The sequence below is a fragment of the Macaca nemestrina genome, chromosome X (genome assembly GCF_043159975.1).
Source record: "Macaca nemestrina isolate mMacNem1 chromosome X, mMacNem.hap1, whole genome shotgun sequence".
NCBI lineage: Eukaryota > Metazoa > Chordata > Mammalia > Primates > Cercopithecidae > Macaca > Macaca nemestrina.
Genome location: NC_092145.1, coordinates 86,500,597 through 86,527,884, shown reverse-complemented (window position 1 = coordinate 86,527,884; position 27,288 = coordinate 86,500,597). Strand labels below are relative to the sequence as shown.

Sequence of the window (27,288 nt, the reverse complement as noted above, 5' to 3'; positions counted from 1 at the left end):
CTGCAATGAGTCAAGATCACACCACTGCACTCCAGCCTGGGCAGCAAAAGCAAAACTCTATCTCGAAAATAAAAAAAGAGAAAAGAAAAAACAGAAGATAAACAGTCCAATCAAAAAGTGGACAAGAGATATGAACAGACATTTCATAAAAGAAGATATATCTGGCTAATGAGTACATAAAAAATGTCCAAGACCATTAATCATAAAGGAAATGCAAATTATAACCACAACACATTATCATTTCAGACCCTTGTAAATAGCTATAATAAATACAAGACAGAAAATAATGAATGTTGGTGAGGATGTGGAGAAACAGGAATCCTCTCCTCATGCATTATTGGTAGGAATGTAAAACAGTGCAGCTATTTTGGAACAGTTTTCCAGTTTCTCACAAAGCTGAACATAAATTTAATATACAAGTCAGAAATTTTACTCCCAGTTACCTACCCAAGAGAAGTAAAAATATATGTTCATACAAAGACTTGAACAAAAGTATTCATGATGATTTATTATTCAAACAAGACAAAACTACAAACAACCCAAATGCTCAGCAACTCATGAAGGGAAAGACAAGCTGTAGAATATTATTTAGCAATAAAAAGGAATGAATTCCTGATGTATGGGTATATCATGGATGATTTCTGAAAATTACGCTAAGTGAAAGAAGGTGAACACAGGATACCACATAGGTATGGATCATAATTCCATTTTTATGAAATGTCCAGAAAAGGCAAATTTGTGGAGACAGAAAGATAGATTACTTTGGCTTGGAGCTGGGATAAGACAGGCATAAAAATTTTCTATGACAGATTTATCATATGGGTATACCACTCATTAAAGTTGGTAAAAATTACTGAATTGCACACTTCAAATCAGTGATTTTATGAAATGTAAAAAAATTACCCAAAGAAAGCTTTTTAGAAACCCGAATATATGCATACACCTTGACCCAGCAATCTCAATCCTAAATATAGCTGCAAAAGAATTGAATACATATGTTCACCTAAAGACAGGTACAAGAATGTTCATAGCACTTATATTTGCAGTAACCCCAAGTGGAAACAACACTCATAGTGAATTCTTACAATTTTATGCTGTCTCAGTATCCATTCTGAATATAAGTTTAACTTTCTCTCACCAAGCCAGGCTCCATTATGTTACCCTTGACAGTTTCCAGTTCTCTGTCTCCTCCCAATTCCTTAATGTGTTCCATCCAGATATGTATCTTATACAACTGGCTCCTGATGACCACCTCCCTATGGAACACATAGATATAACCTAATTGACTTGGCCCATTGATCCCTTACACCGTGCACAGACTGTGCAGATATGCCACGGTGACAACCTCCCCACCAAGACGTTGATCTGGTATAACTCATGCCTGCTTGCTCTAAACCCACTAATGAGAACTCATCATAGGTAACCTGCTTTGGTAACATACTGGACCCAATAAAGGCCTCAACTCATTATCTCTCCACCTGCTGGTTGCGCACATTTCCCCTACAGTATTTCCAACAGCCCCTGTCGGTATCCCTGTTTTCCCATCAACCTGTGAATAATAAACTGTCTATATTATTTAATATGTTTTTGTTGTGTTGTCTCCTCTGTGTAGTATTACTCAACTGACACACCTATATCTCCCCAGAATGACACATTCAGACTTAACTTTTCTCCCAGTTAAGTCACTCCTACACAGTAGTTATCTTGACAGGAATAAACAGGACACAGGTCTGATAATAGCCACAAGCATCTGCCAGTATAAAATAATTTCTGATGAGAAAGACACTTGTTCACACCTCAGACAATTAGGCATCATACCATCTGCCAGGATAAAGAAGTATCCTGTGAAAGGCACATTGTAAACATCCACAACCAAATCCCTTGGAACCTGTTGGGAAATAAAGTTTATAGCTGCTTTCCAGAGAGAGACTGCAAGATCAAATTAGGAAAAAAAAAAAAATACAACCCTAATATCCATCAACACAAAATGGACAAATATTGTATATTAATGTCTCAGAATATTGTACAGCATTGAGAGTGAGTGAACTATAACCATACTATAAACACCATAGCATAGGTGAATCTCACTTAATGAATTTCACTTAATGTTAACTGAAAGAAGCCAAAACAAGAGAGCATACACTATTTACACAGAGTGTAATTCTATTTCTATAAAAATACTAATCTATCCTGTTAAAAGTCTTGACAAAGGTTAACCATTGGTGGAATTGTGATGGGAAGGGTCAAAAAAGGACTTTTGGGGTACCGAGAATGTTGTTATTTTAGATCTGAGTGCCAGTTACATGGGTTAGTTCATTTTTTGAAAAATCACTGAGATTTCTGCACTTTTGTGAATCAATGAACAAATTTTTTGAAGTTTCCCTTAAAATGCACAGTTAAGATCTTCACATTTCACTGTGTACTAATTGCACTTCAATTAAAAAATGGGAGAAAAGTGCCCAAAAGAAATAAGCTGCCTTATTTTGCTCTGAAAGAAAACCACAAATCTGAAAAGGTCAACACAAAGCCACCCTTTATAACAAGAGGCAAAATTCAAGAAAAATTTAAATGAGAGGGCTGTAACAAAAGAATATGACTGCAGAGTTAGCAAATACGTTTTCAATAAGAAAATACACTCAGCCCTTATTGATAGTAAAAAAAGAAGTTTCAATAATTCAAAAGCAGGAAAAATTAAAACTCTAATATTTAGGATGAGAATTTAAGGCCAGTCTTCTCAGGAATGTTTAGTTTATTAATTTATTCTTTTTTTTTTTTTTTTTTTTTTTTTTTTTTTTGAGACAGGGTCTCACTCTATCACCCAGGCTGGAGTGCAGTGGTGCAATCGCAGCTTACTGCAGCCTCAACCTCCCATGCATAAGCAATCCTCCCACCTCAGCCTCCCAGGCAGCTGGGACTATAAGTGCAAGCCACCACACTCAGCTAATTTTTTTATATTTTGTAGAGACAGGGTCTCCCTACATTGCCCAAACTGGTCTCGAACTCCTGGGCTCAAGCAATCCACCTGCCTCAGCCTCCTAAAGTGCTGGGATTATAGGTATGAATCACTCAGCCCAACCTGGAATGGTTAGTTTAAAATCCAAAAAAATGGCCAGGCACAGGGGCTCACGCCCGTAATCCCAGCACTTTGGGAGGCCAAGACAGGTGAATCACCTGAGGTCAGGAGTTCAAGACCAGCCTGACCAACAAGATGAAACTCCATCTCTACTAAAAATACAAAAATTAGCTGGGTGTGGTGGCAGGTGCCTGTAACCTCAGCTACTTGGGAGGCTGAGGTAGGAGAATTGCTGGAACCTGGGAGGCAGAGGTTGCAGTGAGCCGAGGTCGCACCACTGCATTCCAGCCTGGTGACAGAGCGAGACTCCGTCTCAAAAAAAAAAAAAAAAAAAAAAAAACCAACAACAACAACAAAAATCCCCCAAAACCTGTAAAATATTCAGAATTGTGTGAAAGAATTACAAATTCTGCCCTGCAGAGAGTAGATATAAGCATCATTATGTGTAAGACTGTTTCAACTATAAAAATGGAAAAAGTTTTAGGAGCAAATTTATACTGCATACCTAATAATTATGTTCCTTTAAGTATATTTTTAAAATGTCTTCTGAGTCACAAAGTATTATTTTGGAAGGCAGAGAGTAATTTGAGTACATAATTGGTTATATTTATAATATGTGTGGTGGGAAAAATAAATTGTAGAGTTGCTGGAAAGGAAATGTAACTACTTAAACCAAACAAGATATTTTTTTCCTATTTAAATCATCGAAAAAGGAAAAAAAAATCATTGTCTATTCAAAGTCCAGACAAAAAAAGTTTACTAAACCGTAGTGACCATGATGAACTTCACTTGAACCCTGTGTTCCAAGGAAGCATCAATGGTTTAGAAATACCATACCCCCTAATCTTTTTGTGTTCTCAGAAACAAGTAACTTCAAAAGTCTACCCTGTCTTTGCATATAGGACACATCTTCATCCTACCTCATGACTCATGTAAGCCTCATGATGACTCTCTTGTAATCTGCCTCTAAAAAACCTTAAATCTCCTTCTCCTGGGAGATATTCCTCAATAATGAAGGTTCTCCCTATTGCAACAGTCTAAATAAAGACAATCCCTAATGGTCTGGAACATCTTGTCTTTGACAAAGTGATCGTACTCAAAACAATGTGGTACTGGCATAAAGACAGACCTGCAGGCCAATGGAATAGAACAGAGCCCAGAAAGAATCCCTAATATATATGTTGCAATAATTTTCAACAAAGATACCAAGACCATCTAAAGTATAAAGGACAGTCTTTGAAACAAATGATGCTGAAGAAACTGGATATCTATATACAAAAGAATTAAGTTGGATCCTGACCTTATACCATATAAAAAAATTAACTGTAAATGGATCAAAAACACAAATGAAAGCAAAAACTATGAAACTTTTAGAAGAAAACATAGGGGAAAACTGTATGACATTTTATTTAGCAGTAATTTCTTGAATATGCCATGAAATGCACAAGAAAGAAAAGGAAAAAAATAGATAAATTGGACTACAACAAAATTAAAGACTTCTGGGCATCAAATGGGAGAAAATATCTATAAATTGTGTATGTGTTAGAGATGAGGGGTTAATACTGAAAATATATAAAGACGTCCTAAATCTCAACAAAAAATAAACAAACTGATTCTAAAATAAGCAAAGATTTTGAATAGACATTCCTTAAAAGAAATAGCCCGTGTGCACATGAAAAGACACTCAACATTGTCACATGAAAAAATCAAATCAAAACCACAATGAGATACCACCTCACACCCATTAGAATGGCTACATATCAAAAATAAATAAATAAGCAAAATTCAAAGTGTTGGTGAGGATGTGGAAAAACTGGAACCCTTGTGCACTGTTGGTGGCAACGTGAAATGGTAAAGCCACTATGCAACATAGTATGGTGGTTTCTAAAAAACCAAAAATAGAATTACTATATAACCCAGCAATTTTACTTCTCAACATATACTTAAACCCATTTATGCTGGAGGTTGCAATTTTTTTGAATTTTTGCAATCAGACTTTGGTGATGACCTTGAGCGGTAAGATATAAATAACTCCTACATGCTTAGCATTCCAATAATGGAACACTAGGCATAAATGGGTTAAAGAAGTAAAAGCAGCTTCTTGAAGGGATATGTGTATATCCACGTTTACAGCAGTATTGTTCATAATGGACAAAAGATAGAAGCAGCCCAAGTGTCTAACCACAGAAGAATGAATAAACAATACATATTGTTTTTATATATACATATATATATGCATACATACATACATACACAGACACACACACACACAGTGGAATATTATTTGGCCTTTAAAATGAAGGAAATTCTAACACATTCTACAATATGGATGAATCTAGAGGATATTACACCAAGTGAAACAAGCCAGTCACACAAAGACAAGTACAGTTCGATTTCATTTATATGAGGCACTTAGAGTAGTCAAACACATAGAGACAGGAAATCAAATGTTGGTTTCCAGGAACTAGGGAGAGAGGAGGATGGAAAGTTGTTAATTGTTGTACGGAGTTTCAGTTTTCCAAAATGAAAAGAGCTCTACATATTTGTTGCAAAATAATGTGAATACAATGAATACTAATGAACAATAAACTTAAAAATAGTTAAGATGGTAAATTTTGTCATGTATATTTTACCACAGTGAAAAAATACTCCCTAAATTGGGGCTTGATTAACCCTATATGAAATTTTAAGAATATACAGTCACAGCTAGATAATCTGGTCAGTTGCTCTATTATTCTTGCATTATTATAAAGAAATACCTGAGACTGCATAATTTAGTTTAAAAAAAAAAAGGTTTAACTGGCTCACGGTTCTGCAGGCTGTACAGGAAGCATGGTGCTAACATAGGCTCAGTTTCTGGGGAGGTGTCAGGAAGTTTATAATCATGGTAGAAGATGAAGGGGGAGCTAACACTCATGTGGCCAGAGTGGGAGGAAGAGAGAGAGTGGGGAGGTGCTACACACTTTTAACAACCAGATGTCTCAAGAACTCACTCACTATCACTGGAACAGCACCAAGCGGATGGGGCTAAATCATTCATGAGAAATTCACCCCCATGATCTAATCATCTCCTACCAGGCCCCACCTCCAACATTGGAGATTACAATTTGACATGAGATTTGGGCAGGGACACAGATACAAACCATATCAGTTACTCATAGAATAGACCTATATTTTACATAGGAATGTTATGCCAACTGACTGGCAGGGTATATGTTATTTTGTATTATCTCAATTGGACAAGTTTGGAGATTTTAACATTAATACTTATATTTGGGAGAATTTTCTTGATCTCTGATACATCCATGTCAAAATACTACATACTATATTAGGTAGGTTTTGTTTTCCTATAGCAGCATTTTTATTCCTTTGCCTAGTCTGTGAACATGGAGAATTGACAGAGACAGATAAATATACATTTAAAACTGTCCTAATCATATCAACTCTTTAATTACTAGCTCTTTGTTGAAGAGCTCAAAATTCAAACCGTGTTAAGGGTTTCATAAGGTGAAATGTATACCTCCCCAAATGTATAGCCAGTTATCAACACCATAAATTGAATTAACCACTCTGTACCAAATGATCTGAAATTCTACCTTTATCATATGCTAAATTGCCACATACATTTGAATCTACTTTTGTGGTTTTTTGAGACGTAGTCTCTCTCTACCACCTGGGCTGGAGTGCAGTGGCGTGACCTTGGCTCACTGCAAGCTCTGCCTCCTGGGTTCAAGCAATTATTGTGCCTCAGTCTCCCTAGTAGCTGAGATTACAGGTGCACACCACCACATCCAGTTAATTTTTGTATTTGTAGTAGAGACAGAGTTTCACCATGTTGATCAGGCTGGTCTCAAACTCCTTACCTCAGGTGATCCACCCACCTCGGCTTCCCAAAGTGCTGGGATTATAGGTGTGAGCCACTGCGCCCAGCCCGGGTCTACTTTTGAATTCACTATACTGTTCTCACTGTCTAAGCATGTATAAATTCCAAATTGTTTTGGTCAATTGCAACTTTCTTATATATCTTACTTCTAGGTACGGTTCTTCTATTTCAAATATTTCCTGACTCTCGGCTCAAAGTGATACATAGATATAAACATCAGAAGCAGATTGTTTAGTTCCAAACAAATTAATTTCCAGATATTTTTCATCGTGACTGCATTATATTTACACAGTAAGCAATTGACATATTTACCACACTGGATATCCCAATTCAAAAAGTGGCTCTGTGTTTGTATATATTCAAGCCTTCTTTCTAGTTTCCCTTTAGCATTCCAAGCTTTTCTCCATACAGATGTTACACATTTCCTGCTCAGTTTAGACCTAGATATTTTATATTTGGTTAATTTCTTCAAAGGGAATTTTTCTTCCATTTTATTATACAATTTTATTTCAATCAACTATCTCACTAAATTCTCCTTCTCAGGAATTTTTTAGGTGAAGCTCTTGATTTTTCTAACAAGTATAGTCTCTCTAATATATGGATATTGCTTCTTCCTTTCCAATTTTTATGTTTCTACCTTAGTTCTTATGTTTCATTGATTAGTCCTTACAGAATATTATTCTCTGAGAGAGGCAATAATGTATATCCTTGTCCAGTTCTGTGACACTGCTGAGAATATAAAACATTTATATTATGAAAAAGATTCTCTCCTTGGGCAAACTTCAGTCAGATTCCTCTGAATTTTCTTTCTGATTTGGTCCCAACCTCGGGTCCTGTCTTTGGCCCACATGGTCTGGTTTTAGTAAGAATCCTGCTGAGTCAGTTTAGTGAAAATCTCCTACTCTAGGTATCTGATTACTGTATCCTGCTTTGAGCAAGTATCCTATCAAGTCAGTTTAGCCACAATCTCTCCTTACTTCTGATGTTTCCTCTTAGCATTTCTCCAACCACTGCTTCCCACTGTCTTAGTCAATTTTCTGCTGCTATAACAATACCACAGACTGGGTAACTTATGAACCAGTTTATTGGCTCATTATTTTGGAGGCTAAGAAATCCAAGAGCATGACATTGTCATCTGGTGAGGGCCTTTATGTTCATCATCCCATGACAGTTAGGCAAGTTGGTGGTCGAGACAGAGTGAAAATTAGGCCAGACTTACTGTTTTATCAGGAGCTCAGTCCCACAGTAACTAACCCATTCTCAAGAACATAGAGCCCTCATGACTTAATCACCTCTTAAAGGCTCCACCTCTTGATAACTTTATAGTGGCAGATAGGCTTCAGTTTTGGAGGGGATATTCAAGCCATAACACCCATCCTGCTCCTTGGTTATAAATTTCCTCGTACTTGGAGTTGAGCTCAATCTGTCTTCTTACTATAAAACCCCAGTGCAGTAGTCTCTGTTGAAAAAATGTCTACCTTACTATCTCCAAGTATAATGTATAATTCTTTCTTTATCAATTATGATCTAAATTTTCTAAAATAGTTTGTGTATATACTTATAGAAATATACTTAGAATAAAGGTCACCAAGTTAAAAAATAAGTATTCCTGGTGAGTAGGATTTGGGGTGAATTTTCACTACCCTTTCTGAACACATTTTAATGCTTAAAATTTTTTAGGATGAGCAGGTATCTTTTTTATTAAAATAATTACTTTTAATATTAATGTTTCTGAAACATATTCAGCATTAAAAAGATTATAGGGTCATTTAATGACAATATAAAAATACTTTCAGTAAGAATGATAAGGCTATAAGTTGTGTGAATGTGCAAACATTACTAAGTTTGTTCAACTTAATTACTTAATAAATGGAGATGTTAGGTACATCTCTTAGACTAAAAATACCCTGGCAAATTACTTAGACTGAAACTAAGTGTGCCATGAACACACAGTTTGTAAAGCTCATCTAAGACCGAAGAATAACCACCAGAGGCTAAAGAGAACCGGAACCAAAGACAGGCATACAGTTTACCACTCACATTAATATGATGTTCCTATTTAATACTTTGCATTAACTTCAACTACTATTCCAGGAAATTTATTCCAGTAAGAGGAAGTTGTGAATAGCTTTGTTTCAGAAACTTCCTGGAAATCCACTTTTCTGAACAATGCTTATCAAGCAGTTCTCATCTAAGTAAACAGTCACTTCTCAGAACATCTCTCAAACGGGTTTATCAAATGACTAGTACTCTTCAAAGTTTTATATAAAAACTATTGAAAAAAATATATCACAGACTTTGATATAATTTTGACATAAAATTATATCATGAAGTTTGTCCAATCTCAATCATTCAGGCCCCAACAATGAAAGACCTGCCACAAACCAGACTCCAAAAACCTTATAAATATGAATCCCTCTCCACATTTGATTTTCCCCTTCTGAAAGGTTATTAAGACAATATTGTAATGGTAGTGGCCTTTCTTAGTGCTGTAAGTAACAAGCCTGAATTTGTTTCATCAGAAGACTATTTTAGTGGCCTGTTTGAATCATGATTTGACAAGATGCAAATTCCCTGTTTAAAATCCCTCTGCCATTTCTCATTGCTATTGTACTAAGGAATAAACTCCTTCACATGACTGATAAGGTCCTGCAAAACCTGGAACCAGATTAAGATTGCCAGATAAAATTCAGAATTTCCAGTTAAATTTGAATTGCTTATAAACAATCGCTATTTTTTTCTTAGTGTAAGTGTGTCCTAAATCTGTTTATCTGAATTTGAATTTTAACTGAGCATTCTGTATTTCGTTTTTTACCTGCTAAATTTGGCAACCCTAGGCCGGGCGTGGTGGCTCACGCCTATAATCCGAGCACTTTAAGAGGCCGAGGCAGGTGGATCACTTGAGGTCAGGACTTCGAGACCAGCCTGGCCAACATGGTGAAACACTGTCTCTACTAAAAATTTTAAAAAATCAGCCGGGCATGGTGGCAGGTGCCCATAATCCCAGCTACTTGGGAGGCTGAGGCAGGAGAATTGCTTGAACCTGGGAGGCAGAGGTTGCAGTGAGCCGAGATTGCACCACTGCACTCCAGCCTGGGCAACAGAGTGAGACTCCATCACTAAATAAATAAATATATAATAAATAAATTTGGCAACCCTATTCCATCTTTATCTTAGGGTTACTTTCCACTTACATCTAAATCCTGAGTTCAAGTCCATGGTGTTCACAAATCCTGTCTAGAACTCTGGCCAGAGGCTGGATGGCCAAAGCCATTAAGGCAAGTGTTTCATCTCTGCAGGAGGCAAATTAACTATCAAACTCAACAGCTGGCTTGAAAGCGGTAGGATCTCCCAGACCACTGGTGGGTACATATGGACACAGAATAATGGCCACACCTTGGGCACCGGAGTGAGGAACAGACTGAGAGTATACAAATAATTACAGTTTGATAAAATCTTGGGACTGACATAGAAGCTCTGTAGTTTGTTGTTGTTGTTGTTTGTTTGTTTGTTTGTTTGTTTTCTATGATGGTAGTTTCTCCACTAGGGGGAGCCTCCACAGTTGAAACAACCAATATCCACTGAGGGGGTCCCACCCAGAGGACTCTCAGGGAGGGACATGCATGGTCCTTGGATAATGAACTGCTGGGGAATAGAGGCCTCTCAGGACAGGAGGACTCTGAAGAGTAAGAAGAAAACAAGAGACAGAGAGAAAGAGAGAGGGGAAGGGAGGAAGGGAGGGAAGGAAGGAGAAGAAAGACACATAAGAAACAAAGAAGTGGAACTACAAGATCTTCCTTTGGCCTTTTCAGAAATCTAAGAGGTATGGGTTGTTAATGTCTAAAAGGTACCCAGAGATAAGAGCACCAAGCTGAGGCTGTGAAAAGATAATGAACTAGCCTAGGGAATTCCATGGAAATAGTGAAGTTGTTGAAAACAGAGGGTCTGGCTGGGTGCAGTGGCTCGTGCCTATAATCCCAGCACTTTGGGAGGCCAAGATGGGTGGATCACTTGAGGTCAGGAGTTCCAGACCAGCCTGGCCAGCGTGGTGAAACTCTGTTTCTACCAAAAAATACAAAAATTATCCATGCCTGTAGTCCCAGCTACTTTGGAGGCTGAGGCACGAGGATCGCTTGAACCTGGGAGTCAGACGTTGCAGTGAGCCAAGATTGTGTCACTGCACTCCAGCCTGGGCAACAGAGTGAGACTGTCAAAAGAAAAAAAGAAAAAACAAAAAAACAAAACAAAACAAAAAAAACAGAGGCTCTGCCCAAGAAGCTCTGCCACCACTGCTTTTTACATATCCATTCAGGTAACTTGTTGACAACACTATCTGTTCCAAATTTCAGACATTTCCAGGAATTTCAGAGGGACATGAAAAATACAAAGGCCCATAATAACACTCCATTAAACTAAACATTCTGGAAATTCCGGATAGTATTGTCAACCAATATTAAGAAATTCTACTCAATATGCTGAAGTGTGAAGCAGAACAGATATACCCAGAAGTAACTACATAACAGCAAGAAATCTACAATAATATAAATTACACTAAGCACATAACTGGTAGAGATGAGGCGGTGATTAACTGTTTTTAGTAAGATGAAGTTTGGCTTCAGAGGATACACATAATATGCCACCCCAAAATACAAAGAATTGTTGACCTGAAGAAAATTAAGCAGCAGCAGGTATAGGAAAGTTCTCTGCCCTCCCTCTATTTGCCTAAAAGCAGAACATAGATTTACAAAGAGAGAGGTATCCCGACCCAACACCCCTTTCTACCAGGGAGAACAAAAGTTAAAAAGGTTAACCACTAAAGACAACTTTAGACACTTACTGGCCTAGAAATAGTAGCAGAGGAATTTATATTAACAAGCCTTACTAACTAGCTATCATCTCTCATTTATTTGGCTTCCCAGATGTTGCTGCTACTAGAGATTCAAATTCCTTTTACTTTGTCTTGTCATGTCTTAAAAAAAAAATACAATTAAAAAAATTACTATTCTTTGTTGAAGGTGATCTATAACCTGAAATTCAAAGCTACCTCTTTGAGAATTACTCATTTCCTGGGTATCCCCCATGTATGTATGAAATACACATATTAATAAGCTTGTTTTCTCTTAATAATCTTGTCTTTTGTTACAAGAGTATGTTCCAACTAAGAACTTATGAGAGTTGAAGAAAAATTGTTTTTTACCCTACGACACCTAAATGGAAAAATGGCTGATAAGCAGCAATTTACAAGGTGTTCAAATATAAAGGCATAACAAATATGACCTGACTCTAGACTGAATTTTTTTCTTTCTCAAATGGCAATTTCTCCACTAGAGGGAGACCACAGCATGCTTTAAAAGGCAGTGAGTCAAAAAGAGGAATGGGGCTGGGCACTGTGGCTCACGCCTGTAATCCCAGCACTTTGGGAGGCCAAGGTTGACGGATCACCTGAGGTCAAGAGTTCGAGACCAGCCTCACCAACATGGTGAAACCCTGTCTCTACTAAAAATACAAAAATTAGCCAGGTGTGTTGGCACGTGTTTGTAATCCCAGCTACTTGGTAGGCTGAGGCAGGAGAATCGCTTGAACCCAGGAGGCGAGCTTGCAGTGAGCCGAGATCATGTCACTGCACTCCGGCCTAGGCAACAGAGAGAGACTCCATCTCAAAAAAAAAAAAAAAAAAAAAAAAACACAAAGGAAGGGGTGGGAAGATAGATCAACACTGTATTCAGGTACGAAAGTTTTTGTTTTGTTTTGTTTTGATTTCATTTGTTTTGTTTTGAGAGAGTGTCACTCTTATTCCCCAGGCTGGAGTGCAATGGCATGATCTCGGCTCACTGCAACCTCCGCCTCTCAGGTTCAAGTGATTCTCCTGCCTCAGCCTCCCAAGCAGCTGGGATTACAGGCGCCCACCATGCCTGGCTAATTTTGTATTTTTAGTAGAGATGATGGGGTTTCGCCATGTTGGCCAGGCTGGTCTTGAATCCCTGACCTCAAGTGATCCACCCGTCTCGGTTTCCCAAAGTGCTGGGATTACTGACTTGAGCCACCATGCCCATGAATGGTTTTAAAGCTGAATGTGATCATCTGGTCAACAAAGGAAGCACTGAGGAAAAGATGAAGGCAACAACAAGAAGAAATAAAAGATGCCCTCCAACAGAGAAAAGAAGCTACAATTTCCCTTTGCCCATTATCATCTACACAGTTTAAATGAAGAATCACCTCTGACTAGGATGTAGGAATCTTTGAGAAATATGGCTTCCCATGGGAAAATCCTACTGATTTGCTGCTTGTTATCTGTTATTTGCAAATATTAATTACATGTCAGTTCAGATAACTTGGTGGTCCTAATGCTATCTGCAGAGATTAACAAAAGCTATATTTTATGAAACTACATACAACAGAAACTCTGTGCAGTAGTATAACAAAATACAACCATGTATGGAATGGTTCATGTTTTTGAGAAAAACAAACATTCTCTAGGAAGAGACATGCATCACACAAGGTATTCATTAATTCCACAAATATTTCCTATGTGTCAGCCACTGTGCAGAATACCAGATTCCTAGAGATCCAGGTACCTAGTGAAGAAACAAGGACAGAGAAATGCTAGAGCATGTACTACCTACCTGGGAATTTTGTAAATGCAATTTTCCCAGATGACAGCTACATTTGATATAGGGAAGACTAGTCTTTCAGTTCTGATCACCTTGTCTGGCTACTTGTATCTAGAAGGGTTCCAATGTATGCTCATGGAAAAGATTTTATGAAAGTGGGCTGCTAGTCATAGTATAAGCATGTCAGAATAGGAGGCAAAGGCGATATGTGAAGAATAAGAGGAAAAAAAAAAAACCAAAGAGAAAGAGAGGTAAGCAGTAGCCCTAAACACTGGTGTATGCATTGAATAAATGTGGTGTGAATCAATGAATGAGAGAGAGAGAGCTGTAAGACAAGGCTAAGGAAAAGGAGAAAGGGGATCATGAGGCAAGGCAGAAGATAAACAATAAGACCTGGAAAAAATTGAAAGCCAATGGAGTTCAAGCAGATAAAATAAGGTATACATTACACATCAGGAAAAGGAAAACTGTTAGTCTCCCAAAGTTAATATATTCTCCTTACATGTTTTACCTTAAGATGGTGAAAGATCTTGGTTTAAGAAATAGGCTGCTTTTTTCCAAGGGGAAGACTATAGTTTCTCTTTTCCAGGTGCCTATACTGCTTCATGTCCTTATGCCGCCAGTGAGGATCAACAGAATCCTGAATCTGGGATATTCCAGAGTTTATTTTGTGAGAAAAACGTATGACTGTATCTATGAACTATAGCTGCTGCTAGACACTAAGTTGCAGGAGGCCAGTGATTTCTGTTCCCCTTCTTCACTGTTACATCCCTACCACTTGATACAGTATCTGGCACTTAGGAGGTACTCAAGAATATTATGTTGAATGAATGAATGAAAGAATGAACACTGCAGGACATAAGAGATGCTCAGGGCATAGTTCATTTACCTAACCTGGCTCAAAATGGGGGTTCTGGGGATCCTAGTATTATAAACAGAAATCAAGTGGGTAAATTGGTTGCTCTGGGTCCATAATCCATTTCAGGCAGATAACCTGAAACTGGCTCTGAGATACAGCATGTTTGACAATATTACAGTAAAAAAAAAAAAAAAAAAAAAAAAAAAAAGCTAGTGGCAAAAAGATATGCCATAGGAGAAAAAGTGAACAGACTGAGTACAGAACAAGTTTCTCCAGAGAAAAGTGTAAATGATACTCTGGCTGGCAAAGAGCTGAAACATCTTGGAAAACATGGTGTCTTAGTCATTTCAGGCTACTATAACAAATTACCAGAGACTGAGCGGCTTATAAACAACAGAAATTTATCTGTCACAGTTTTAGAAGCTGAAAGTCTAAGATAAGGGTGCCAGCATGGTTGGGTTCTGATGAGGGCCCTTTTCCAGGTTACATCTTCATTTGATGTAAAGAGAGTAAGCTAGCCCTCTGGCATCTTCTTATATGGGTATTTATCCCATTCATGAAGGCCCCATCCTTATGATCTTATTCAACCCAAATTACTTCACAAAGGCTCCACCTCCAATACCATTATACTGGGGAGTCAGTTTCAACATATAAATGGGGGAGGAAGTACAAACATTCACTCCCTAACAGATGTCATATGCCAATGAAAGGAATTTATTTCTGCTCCTTTGAGGAAATAAGTGAGAACGTCACAATGAGTCATAGGTCAATAAGATAACCACTGCCTAAAGGTCTAACCACGGATTCCAAAAAGGAAGAATCAAGGATGACCTTGAGGTCCACTTAACAGGATCACAGGGAGTGTCCTAAAACTCTGAATGGAATAGTGTAAGTAGTAGGAAGATTTCTGGTTCCCAAAGGTGTCTACATCCTAATACTAGGAACCTGGGAATATGTTAAGTCACACGCCAAAGGAGAATTAAGGTTACAGATAGGTTTAAGGTCACTAATCAGCTGACCTTGAGATAGGAAGATTATTCTGATTATCTGGGTGGAATGAATGTAATCACAAGGGTCCTTTAAAGCAGAAGAGGAAGGTAGAAGAGAAAGAACCAGAGTGATGGCAGCATGAGAGGGGCTATGCCTGGTGTTGCTAAAGTGGACCATGAGACAAGGAAAGTTCTAGAAGCTGAAAAGGTAAGGGAACAGACTGTCTTCTCCAAAAAAAAAAAAAAAAAAAAAAAACAAGTAGCCTTGCTGACACCTTGATTTTAGCTCCAGAAGAATGATTTTAGGCTTCTGACCTCCAGAACTGTAAGAGAATAAATTTGTATTTGTATTTTTTTTTTTTTTTTTTTTTTTTGAGATGGAGTCTCGCTCTGTCGCCCAGGCTGGAGCACAGTGGCGCGATCTCGGCTCACTGCGAGCTCCGCCTCCCGGGTTCACGCCATTCTCCTGCCTCAGCCTCCCGAGTAGCTGGGACTACAGGTGCCTGCCACCACGCCTGGCTAATTTTTTGTATTTTTAGTAGAGATGGGGTTTCACCATGTTAGCCAGGATGGTCTCGATCTCCTAACCTTGTGATCCGCCCGCTTCGGCCTCCCAAAGTGCTGGGATTACAGGCATGAGCCACTGTGCCCGGCCAAATTTGTATTGTTTTAAGTCATTAAATTTGCGATAATTTATTACAGCGGCACTAGGAAACTAATACAAGCAATCCCCTGGATCCTCATTCATGGTGACATAGCTGAAAGACTCTCCCCAAGTCAGAAACCCTGCAGCAGGAAGCAGGTGCGATAACAGCATTGCTAGATTCATATATCAACAACTGAAATTATTTTTGCTAAGTTAAAATACCTTTAAGAGAAAAATTCCCATCCTACTATTTACATACTTACAAGAATGATAGGAAATGGCATTATGTCAGATGAGAACTAAAGATGAATTTGCTATCAATTATTCAGATATTGAGAAAATAATAGACAAGGAACAAATATTCATATCAAACTTTATTTCTAAAAGTTTTTGAACTCAGCTTCATAGTCAAATGCAAATAGGAAATAATTTTGAAAGGGTAACAGTAAATATCCATTGATAAATTACTTCAAACTCTAGTGGTACTATTTCAAAGCAAGCATGATTTGAGAATAATCAGTGTATTTAAAGTAGTAAGTATAGTAATGGTTAATGTATTGAACCTATGTAAAATTTATTTATGACATACATGTATACATATACGCACATATACAAGGATCTGGCTTTATGAATAAAGTATTTTGATATGTATGAAAAGCTAAAGATCACACCATACGACAATATCAGAAAGATGGCTAACATATACAGTTGCTTTAAAGATTAACACATAGAGTTCAAGTTCTGCAGTTCCTGAAGTGGAGTGTGTTATGTTTTTGTTTTATTTGCTAGGGGACTCTGAACTTCTCATTCAGTCACATAACTTGAAAGTATTTCTGATTAATGTATTTATTATCTATTTGTCCAAATATATGTGAATTTAATACTAAAGTTAAGTCTCCAGATGCTGAATAATTCACATTAATTATGAAAATAGAAAAATGACTGTGTGCATATTTCTACCCTATTATCTGTCTATGTATATTAGGTATTCCACTTGGTTTCTGAGAAGTCCACGTATCTTATTCTAATGCCATAATGATGAAATGAGAAATTTAAATATTTAAACAGGAAATGAAAATAACATAAATAACATCTTACAAGTGACTTGTTACTTCACTCACTACAGCAGGTCCTCTTCTGTTTAGATCCATAGGCCTCTGGCACGGTAAGGGGATTGTGGGAACAACAATTTCCTGCTTATGGCTGCCAACCAGGCTCAACTCTATCAAGAGCCCCTGCTGATACAATCAATCTCATCGCTCTCCATGCCCCATCTCACCCATCTGCTCCATTGTGAAATACTTAAGAGTCTCTGGAGCACAACATGATTATTAAGACTATAATGACAATGGGAGGCATTTTCATTAATAAGATAGTTATAGCTTGATAAAGGAAAGAGAAACAGAACTCTTACATGAGGTTTCAAGTTGTCCCTGAGATGATCAGATTGGCTTCTCTGTGCCAAGGTGGCTTACGATGGATCCAGCACCAGTGAAGACGCTAATCCTCACAGTGCATAAAACCTCATACGTAAAGCATCATGCAAAAATCTGGTGTAGGCAAGGAATGTGACCAACCAACCAACAGCCTGATTGAAAATAACTATTGATTATGTGTTGCCTTTGACTTTATACTCTGTGTTATATTTTATTTCCCAAAAAGACAAACTTTTGTGTAGGGGAAGAAGAAAAGGCTTTAGTAAATGATAGAAGAAAGCCTACAGTTACAAGTTTAGGAGATGTCATAGGGAGAGAAGTCTGAGGGTTGTTTAGACTAAAAAAATAACAAGAAGTATCCTTTTGACTAGCATAGAGCATGAGACTTAAGAAAAAAAAAAGAGGGAGAGATGGTACATAACCAAAAGGCAATAGATATTCACCCTCCAAGATAAATCATGATGGGTCCACATGCAACCAAGGCAACAAGCCCCTAGTGCTATGAGACTAGATCAGGAAAGGGTGAAAAGAAGCAAGACAGCTTTGAGGATCCCAGTGAGATACGCCAGAGGACATCACATGAAAGAAACTTAGAAGGAAGGTCTCCCCACATAACTAGACATTGAAAGGTAACTGAGAGACAGTTTCCCAGTAGAATGTAAGCCCCACAAAGGTGGAAAACACAGGGAATATGTTCACTTTTCAATCCTCAGCCCTGAACACAATGCTTGATGCTCGGGTAGGCACACAAATATTTGTTCAATGAATAAATAAATGAATGAGGATCATCACCACATCTCGAGTTTCATACATTCGGGGCAGGGATCGGGGTTGCCATTTTCATATACAAATAAGGAAGTTAACAGTTTTATATTGTATCTATCAATATTTATATCTAGAACTTCCTGGTATATTTTAGATATTCCAATGAGAGTTAATATTTGGAGGATGGTTTTGAATAAATGAAATACACCAACTCTACCACTTTCCTTAATACTTGAATCAAATTGTACCGCCATGTGTGATTTGAAGAAACCACTTCAGTCCCATTAAAGCCCATAAGAGAATCAGTGGGATGCCTGGCATGGTATTTTTTAGCTTATTATACAACAGATATAAGGATGTAGTGATACTGGAAACAGAATTTTCAATAGTTCAATAATTATCTGAATAAATATCTGAGTTCAATAATTTTTCAGAGATTCAATATGCTGGACCATGCTATCAGCTGATTTACATATGAAAAAGTGTCCTTAGCTAATGAGATGGGTTGCAAATTGACCAGGAATAAGCAATCCAAATTTTTAAAAGTCAAGAATGTAAGGTGATTAATGAAAACAGATGCTGTGATACTAATGATGTAATCTGGAATTCCAAAACCACACCTGCTATGACTGAGTGCTGTAACATCCTCAAATGTGAGTAGGGTTGGTTGTCAGACCTGCAGGCTTTTGAGAGATTAGCTATGTATCACAGTAAGGACCAAAAAATATGTACTTTATCCAAGTGAGTTTTCCACACTCAATTTGTTCTCTGACACTGTGAAAACTCAGCTTACAAGACGCTTCACTGCCACCCACAAAAGGAAGAAAGGTAGGTTTGCAGGGAGAGAAATGCAGGTAGATACCTGTGAACCATCTACATAGAGAGAGCTTGTGCAGAGACTCCAATATTGATTCCCTCAGCCTTTAGGGCTTCTTGCCTCAGTGATGTCCATTTACCCGAGCATGCTATATAAAGGTGATCATTCTGATGTGTGTCATGACCTTAAGATGACTGAGAAGCACAGGTGCAGTGGGCAAGTGAATATTTGCATTTAGAACTCATCAGAAGATGTCTGAAACAGAGATTTTGTGAGTTGTCAGCATACAGGTGCTAGTAAAAAGCATAAAGAGAGACTACCACTGCCAGCCATGGTGGACTAACTGGTATCAGACTTGCCTTCCTGCTGTAACAACTAGAAAACTAGACAGTATATAGGAAACTCCTGCATGTAGTTATTGAGCAATGGACAACACAGGACTATGACTCTGAGAAGAGGGAAACAAACAAGATAACTGCTACCTTCTCCACAGCCTGCTTCTTAAAAGCACTTTTTAGATTGCAGTAGATGGAGTGGGAACTAAGCTGAGCATGGAAGTCTTGCTAGAAGCAAGACTTGTTGCTTCTAGAAGCAAGACTTGTTGAAGCAGCTAGAATTAGCAAGGCACAATACCAGAGAAGAGTGAGCTATGTAGAAAAAGAGCTCAACAACCTTACCTGGGGGTGGATACTTTATATCTGGCCTAAGAAAACTTTAAAAGAAGACTCAAATCAAGTTGATCCACAAATAACTGCCCACAAAGAAAATTCAGTCCTCTTTAAAAGAAATCAACAAAAGCAAGACACTCAGTAAGTCACAATATCAAGCAACCAATAAAGATTACAAGAAATATTTTTTAAGAAACAAAAATGTGAGCCATAACCAGAATTTAAAAAAAAAAATCAATCAATAGAAAAACATGTAAAAAAAAAAAAAAAAGAAGAAGAAGAAGTAAACCCGAACAAAGATAGAACTGTAGGAAACACTCAGTCAAGGTGTAAAAAACAGAAAGATAAAGGTTCAGCAAGTTACTGAAAAGGAATCCTATAAGATGTTAGAAGAGGTCAAGCATTGTGGCTCATGCCTGTAATCCCAGCACTTTGGGAGGCAAAGGCAAGAGGATGATTGAAGGCCAGAAGTTCAAGACCAGCCTAGGCAACATAGTGAGACCCCATCACTATAAAAAAATATAAAAATCAGCCTGGTGTAGTGGCACACGCCTATAGTCCCAGCTACTCAGGAGGTTGAGGTTGAGGCTGCAGTGAACCATGATCATGCCACTGCACTCCAGCCTAGGTGACAGAGCTAGATCCTGTCTAAAAAAAAGAAAAAAGAAAAAAGATGTGAGAAGAATCAGAAGAGTGATGATGTGTTATGGAAGTCATGAAGTCATGTAAGGAGAAATTTTCAAAAAAGAGACAGTGGTCAACAAGGAGATCAAGTAAGACAGAAACTCAAAAGTGTTCACTGGATTTGGTAAGAAGATACCTACTAAGCCTGGCCACGCAGTTCCAGTTGAAACATAGGGGAAGAAGTTGGATTGCTGAGGGTTTCTGGAGTGAATGGGATATGAGGAAGGAGAGATAACAGCCATTTTCAAGGTACAATTGACTCTGCCCAGGGTGGGCAAGTATGTGTATGTTTTACCTTAGAAAATACTTTTTTTTCAACTACTCTACCACATTTTTTAGCAGTATCTCCTTTCTCTTCCAGTCACATTTCTTTGTAACATATAAAGTACTCCCAGTAAGAATTATCAAAGTAAAATTGTTACCAAAAAAGGCATTCAGCAGCTTCTGAACCTGAATATTGCTGCCCACAGTGCGGTACAACCCTTCTGTCTTGATCCCTAGTGGAGGAAAAAATCAGGTTAATTTCACTTGTATAGCTAGAGTTGTCATCTCCCCCTGGTACACTAGAGTTAATTCAGATAGGAAGGGGTCACACTACATATTCCAAGTTCTCCAGCCTTCCCTGTAACAGGGGAATAGTCCTAAAGCATCTCTCCAAATTATCCATCCTTTCACTTGGAGTATAACAAGCCTGCTCATTAATCTGAAGAGAAGAAAACAAACTCTATAGTAAATAGAAGCATGTGCTTAGTTTGGGCAGCAGCAGAAAGCTGAGAATGGTGCTGCCATCTTAGAAAGTTCATTTAATTGAAAAAGAAGGAAGGATCAGCTCTCAAGTTGCTTCTAAGCAGTGACACAAAGCAGGAGAGGGCTGGAGTAAGGCAGCTGTGAAACAAAAGGCCATTTCCTGCACCAAGAAGGACTAAAAAAACATTTTAAAGAACAAAGAGACTTGATTCATATACTACACTTGCCCACAGTCTAAATATCCTCAGAAGGAAACCAGAGAGTATCAGCAACCAGAAAGAATGCTGATTCCACATCTCCCTGAGTTTAGTTCTGCCCCCATCAATTTTTATACCAGTATGTATTGTGACAGAAATCGAACTCTTGATTATTTAGGATAGAACCATCATGACACTGCTTAAGGAGTCCCAGGTACTATTTGAGAATACTTTATAAACTTATAAGCTCTTTAAAAGCAGGAATCCACAAATTATCCAAATATGCTTGCATACCACTAGTTTAGAATTTTCTGAAATTTTCTAGCTTGTATCTACTACATAAGCTTTGTAAACAGTCTTCATTCCTAAAATGCTACTTCAGAGAAATTGCCCAGGATAACATCAGAGTGACCAGATTCAGACAACGCCAAGGCTATGGTTCAGATCTTACCTTTGGTCTCAATAATATTGATGCACTTCCTGACAAACTTGAAGCCCACTTCATTTAGCTCCACTGTTTCAAGCAAAAGAAAACAGTTAGCGCCTGCTGCAACAGGTGTCACCTATTAAACATTTAATGACTATGCAAAGGGACTGCATTGAGAGAGCTAAGGGTTTTTGGTAGCTCACTTCCAATCACCCTTAAATGGAAAGATTCATTTATTCAGGGAAGGTTGAGCATTTTAACTCTTAAAACACAAAATACTTCTATTTAGCCCTTTGCATTGTCTGCTTTCAGCATGAGCAAAGTCATATGTGAAATGTTAGCCTAAAAATACACACAATTTCTATCATGCTTCCAGATCAGGAAGGATGTTTCTCTACCCACGATGTAAGCTAACACAAAGTGTCTACCTTACTTCAATTGCCAGACACATTTAAAAAATATATGGCTGAATTTTATTTCACACAAAGGCATCCATATTCAGACTTGCATTAATAGTACACATCATTAATGATAGTATTTACTATGAATAGGACAGGTGGCAGTTTATAATGCTAGTAGACCAAAAATTTGAGTGACTCACTTTCTTGCTGTTTTGTTATAGGGCTGTGGTAGATCTACAAAAGAAGATAAACAGAAAGATCCATGGCTATTGTCAATCAATATAGGAAAACAGAGAACATAATATTAAATCTCTTTCCCCAGATAGGCATTAAAAAATGATTAGAAACTCCAGGATGTCAACAAAATAGGCAAGTGGGCTAAACATAACCATTTTGCCAAGATTGCTAGAAAATACTTGAACAGGCCAGGCATGGCGGCTCAGGCCTGTAATCCCAGAAATTTGGGAGGCCAAGGCAGGCAGATCACTTGAGGTCAGGAGTTTAAGACTAGTCTGGTGAACATCATGAAACCCCATCTCTACAAAAATCCAAAAATTTGCCAGGCATGGTGGCGTGCACCCGTAATCCCAACTGTTCGGGAGGCTGAGTCAGGAGAATCTCTTGAACCCAGGAGGTGGAGGCTGCAGTGAGCTGAGATCACACCACTGTACTCCAACCTGGGCAACAGAGTGAGACTCCATCTCAAAAAAAAGAAAAAAGAAAATACTTGAACAATCACTGAAAATTACACTGAATTTCACATAGTTCACTGTAGCTAAAGTTGTAGCCAATCCATCTTAGATATTTCCTTATGTAATGCCTGGGGCATTTTTATAATAAATCAAGAGACCAGGAAAGTGTTTTCCTCATGGCTATGTACCTGTCTGATGGACATTATAAAATTCAAATGTTCCTAATACCAATCTCCCACCCTCAAAGACTAGTTGATGAACGCTTCTCTGTGGAAAGGCAAATGTCCATCTGAAAGAGATCCATGAATACACCAAGATTTGTCTGTGTTATCTTAGAGTATGCACTGTGATAGCTTTGTGAGAGACCAGAAAGGAGATTGTTGACTCTTGAAGTCTAGTCCTGGCTCTACCTCTACCTCTTAGGAAATTTGGGCATGCCCTTTCCATTCTCCAGATCTCAAAATTTATATCAGTAAAGTGATCAGCATTGGACTAAACATTCCTTCAAGCCCTGATCTTTGACAGTTTAGGCAAAGGCATGGACGAGATATGTAAGACTAGTGAACTGGAGTGTTTAGTAAAGGAGCAACAACATTAGTAATGTGAGGCTGCAGGAAATGAGCCCTCTATATGCCATCTGTTAAGAGTCTGTTTGAACAGCCTGTCCTTAAAATAAGTTCTGTATATGTGTGTATGCCCACAGATATTTCAGTGGGAGATATTTCTGTGCCAGCCAGCCTTTGCTGCTACTTTTCTAAACAAGGGATTTGTGGAAAAATCTGCCATGATCAAGTTGGTATGGATCCACATTCAGTGGGCCCATGTGCTCACATCATTCTCCACAAAAAGCCATCTGCATCCTTTGATTTTTGAAAACCTAAAGGGAGAGCAAACTTAAGAGAGGGAATTGAAAGATAAATGCCTTGCTGAGCTTCCTAGCATCTGCCTACAGAAACGTCACAAGCATGAAAGAGTTCAGCAGCAGGTTTCTGGGAGGTGACAGAAGGAAGACAGTGCTGGAATATTTTCTGGATGGCAGTCTTCAGAATACCAAGTCTCTCCTGCTACCTTCCAGTTTACTATAAGTGTAATCTGGGATCTAGTTACCCCTCTAAATTCTCCAGGATACTAAGGACGCATAGAAAGAAAAACCTAGAATGCATTTTCTCTCCTAGCCAGTTTTTCACTTGAATAAAGCAAGGAAATAAGACTGTATCTGAACACTGCTGGATCTTTGGAGTTTTGTATCCCATCATTCACATCGGCTAGCACATTGTGGTTTACAAGATGATTTCCATCTGGTTTTTCTAGGCAACCCTGTGAGATAGGTAGAAAGAAATTATTAAAGCCGTTTTACTGAGAGGAAAACTGAATCTCAGAGAGGTGAAACGATTTGCCCAGGGTCACATAACCATTTAATGGCAGAACTAGTACCTATATCCAAGCTTTTGGAATTCCAACACCAGGAAGCTGATATTATTTCATATGCCACTAAGAAACTAGAACGTTTTTCAATTACTTCCAACTGTTCCTATTGGTCGCTTGACGATAATCAGTAACGCTTTCAAGGGATTGCTTGTCCTCCTGCATAACGGTGTTCTAAATGGAACAGTACATCTTGTGATACAGGATGGCAATGCCATCTCCGCTACCAGCTGTATCCTCGAAGAGAATAGCTGAGTTGGTGGTATAAGGATGAGGCAGAGAAATCATTCTGAATAAATATTTAATAAGTGCTTATGTATAACTATGGCAATTATTTTTCATATTAATTAACACATATTGATTTCATAACCTGAAAAATGGCTTAATTCTTTCTGAAAAATAGCTTATGGGCATAGCTACATAGTCTAACACTAGAGCAGGGAGCTGAGAGATCTGCATTCTAAGCCCAGTTTTGATGTCTTCTCTGAGGGTGGTCTCAGAAAAGTCCCTCAACCTTTCTGGAACTCCAGTTGCCTTACCTGCTAAGAGATGTGGAAACAATTTCTTACAGCTCTAAAACTGAGACTAAACAATCCATTACCATTTAATTGTCTGAGACACACTGATAACACTAGAGGGCACTCATACACTGGCATAAGCTGGGGAGGCTTCCCCAGTGTCAGGTAACTTACAGGTTCTTTCCCATCCATGGCTTCCATCCATAGCCTTCTGTTAGCTTCTGAAAGGGCCTGCAGAGTGATGGTTCCTGGCCTGAGGGGGAAAAATGATAAGTATAAAGCAGAAAATTCATCTGAGAGAATGGAGTCTTGTGATCTAGGGTCCCTCTCTGCCCTGCAGGTTGCCACACTGAACAAGCACAGGCCTACAGAATACTCATTTTTCAAAATCTCTTTTACTCAAGAAAACAATAGGCAATTTAGAGAACAGTAACTTTGGGAACCATGGAGGTGGGGGTGGTATCTTGGTGGCCTTGTGCCAGGATCGTGCAAGAAATAGGAAGGTAACTGTCAAGATGCCTCCATAATGCACACCTAAATTGGCCCCATTGTGCCTGAACCAAACAAAGGCTCTCCCTGCCTTACTCTGTTGGAAGCCAGACACTTTGTCTGAGTTCTAGGAATGAGCATGTACATCACAGGCACATTCATCTGTCAGTAAAATGGCTTTGCTTCTTCTAGCACCTGCGATGTCCAAGAAACATTTTGAGTTGGAATAAATTCAACAACATGAGTACTGGCTAAGACACAGGGAGGAGGCGTTTTGGCTAACAAGCATTTTATGACTAATAAAAAAAAAACTAATATTTACTGAATGCTTACTTGGTGACAAATTTTGTTCCAAGTAAACTATGTATATTAACTCAATTAATATACACAATAAGGCAGTTATAGTAATCATCTCTACTTCACAGAAGGGGAAACTGAGGCACAGAGTAATTATCCAAGGTCATGTAGTAGGGAACTACTAGAGACAGGACTTAAATCCAGAAAGTCTGGTCCAGCAGCCATATTCTTCACTACTACAATATAAGGCCTCTTCTGCCTGGCACACGGCTTCAAACCCTGTTTTATTCATTTATTTGCAGGCTACCTGCTGTGGTCTGAATACTCCCCAAAATTCATAGGTTAAAACTTAACTACCAATGTGATGATATTAAGAAATGGGACCTTCAGGGGGTGAGTGAGTGATAAGGGCAGAACCTCATAAATGGGATTAGGGTCCTTTTACAAAAACTTGAAAGAGTGGGTTCATTCCCTTCCGTCTCTTCTGACATATGAGGACACAGTGTTGGTGCTCTCTGGAGGGCATTGCAACAAGATGCCATCTTGGAAACAGAGACCAGGTCCTCACCAGACACTGAAACCGCTTGGACTTCCAGCTTCTAGAAATGTGACAAATGAATTTCTGTTGTTGATATATTACTGAGTCTCAGGTATTTTGTCATAACATCTCAAATGGACTAAGACACTACTAACTACCCAGAGGTATCCTAAGTTGTTATGCTCTTTATGGTCTTTTTAGATCTTTGTGACTCAACTGGAATTTTGAGATTAACCACACTTTATGCAAGGTATAAAGTCTCCTTGCTTTCTCTTGGCTACCTGAGCCATCAGGAAAACATTTTTCCTTCCACAAATTCTATGATAAGATGAGACCTCTCCTAGTGTCAAAGAATGATAAAAGCAATGCCAAGAGAGTTCAGCCACCCTGGATAAGTAACTAGGCCTCTCTAGACCTCGGTTTCTTTATCTGAAAGGGTGCTGGAACACAGGAGCTGGGAGGTCCTTTCCATTACTGATATCGTAGGAATCCTGTTCTACCTGCTGGAATCATGGGGCTCCTGTCCTACCATCTCTTACTTCATTAAAGCACCTCTTAATGACAGTCTTGTGGTTACTGGCAACAATATATACTTCCACAGCCACCTTGAATGGGGTCATCCATTGTTAAGACAGAAATGCTAGAGATTCACAAACCAAAATTCAAATAACATCACCTCCTTCATGTGACTGTGGTGACAACTAAAGGAAACTATACACTTAAATGGCTGATAACAGTGCCTGTCACAAAAGAGATACTTGGCAAATGTTAGCAATTGTTTTTATTTTTATCACAATTATTTTTGTTGCTATTGTTACTAAAACATTTCAAGCTCTGCCTTGCTATGAGCCTGTCATTTTAAATACTGCTAAGAGCCTAAATTTAGAACCAGGTGCAGTGATTCACACCTGTAATATGAGCACTTTGGGAGGCCGACAGGGTAGAATCACTGCAAGCCAGGAGTTGAAGACCAGCCTGGGCAACATAGCAAACCCCCACAGCTACAAAAAATAAAAAATTAGCCAGATGTGGTGGTACACACCTGTCAGTCCCAGCTACTCAGGAGGCTCAGGCAAGAGGATCACTTGAACCTGTGCCAATACAAACCAACCTGGGCAACAGAGTA

The 27,288-nt window shown here is 38.5% G+C and overlaps 1 protein-coding gene across 3 annotated transcripts in view; it reads right to left on the bottom strand.

Annotated features, from left to right (window-relative positions):
• The window catches only part of LOC105476688 (oligophrenin 1), a 368,226-nt gene that overhangs the window by 128,681 nt on the left and 212,257 nt on the right, over nucleotides 1-27,288 (bottom strand). For all 3 annotated transcript variants that reach the window (XM_011732840.3, XM_011732841.3, XM_011732839.3), the window contains exons 12-15: nucleotides 25,013-25,091; nucleotides 22,404-22,437; nucleotides 21,827-21,889; nucleotides 20,854-20,928 (exon numbers count right to left, since the gene is read on the bottom strand). In XM_011732840.3, coding sequence (XP_011731142.1) covers nucleotides 20,854-20,928; nucleotides 21,827-21,889; nucleotides 22,404-22,437; nucleotides 25,013-25,091 — 251 coding nt within the window. The remainder of the gene's footprint in view (nucleotides 1-20,853; nucleotides 20,929-21,826; nucleotides 21,890-22,403; nucleotides 22,438-25,012; nucleotides 25,092-27,288) is intronic.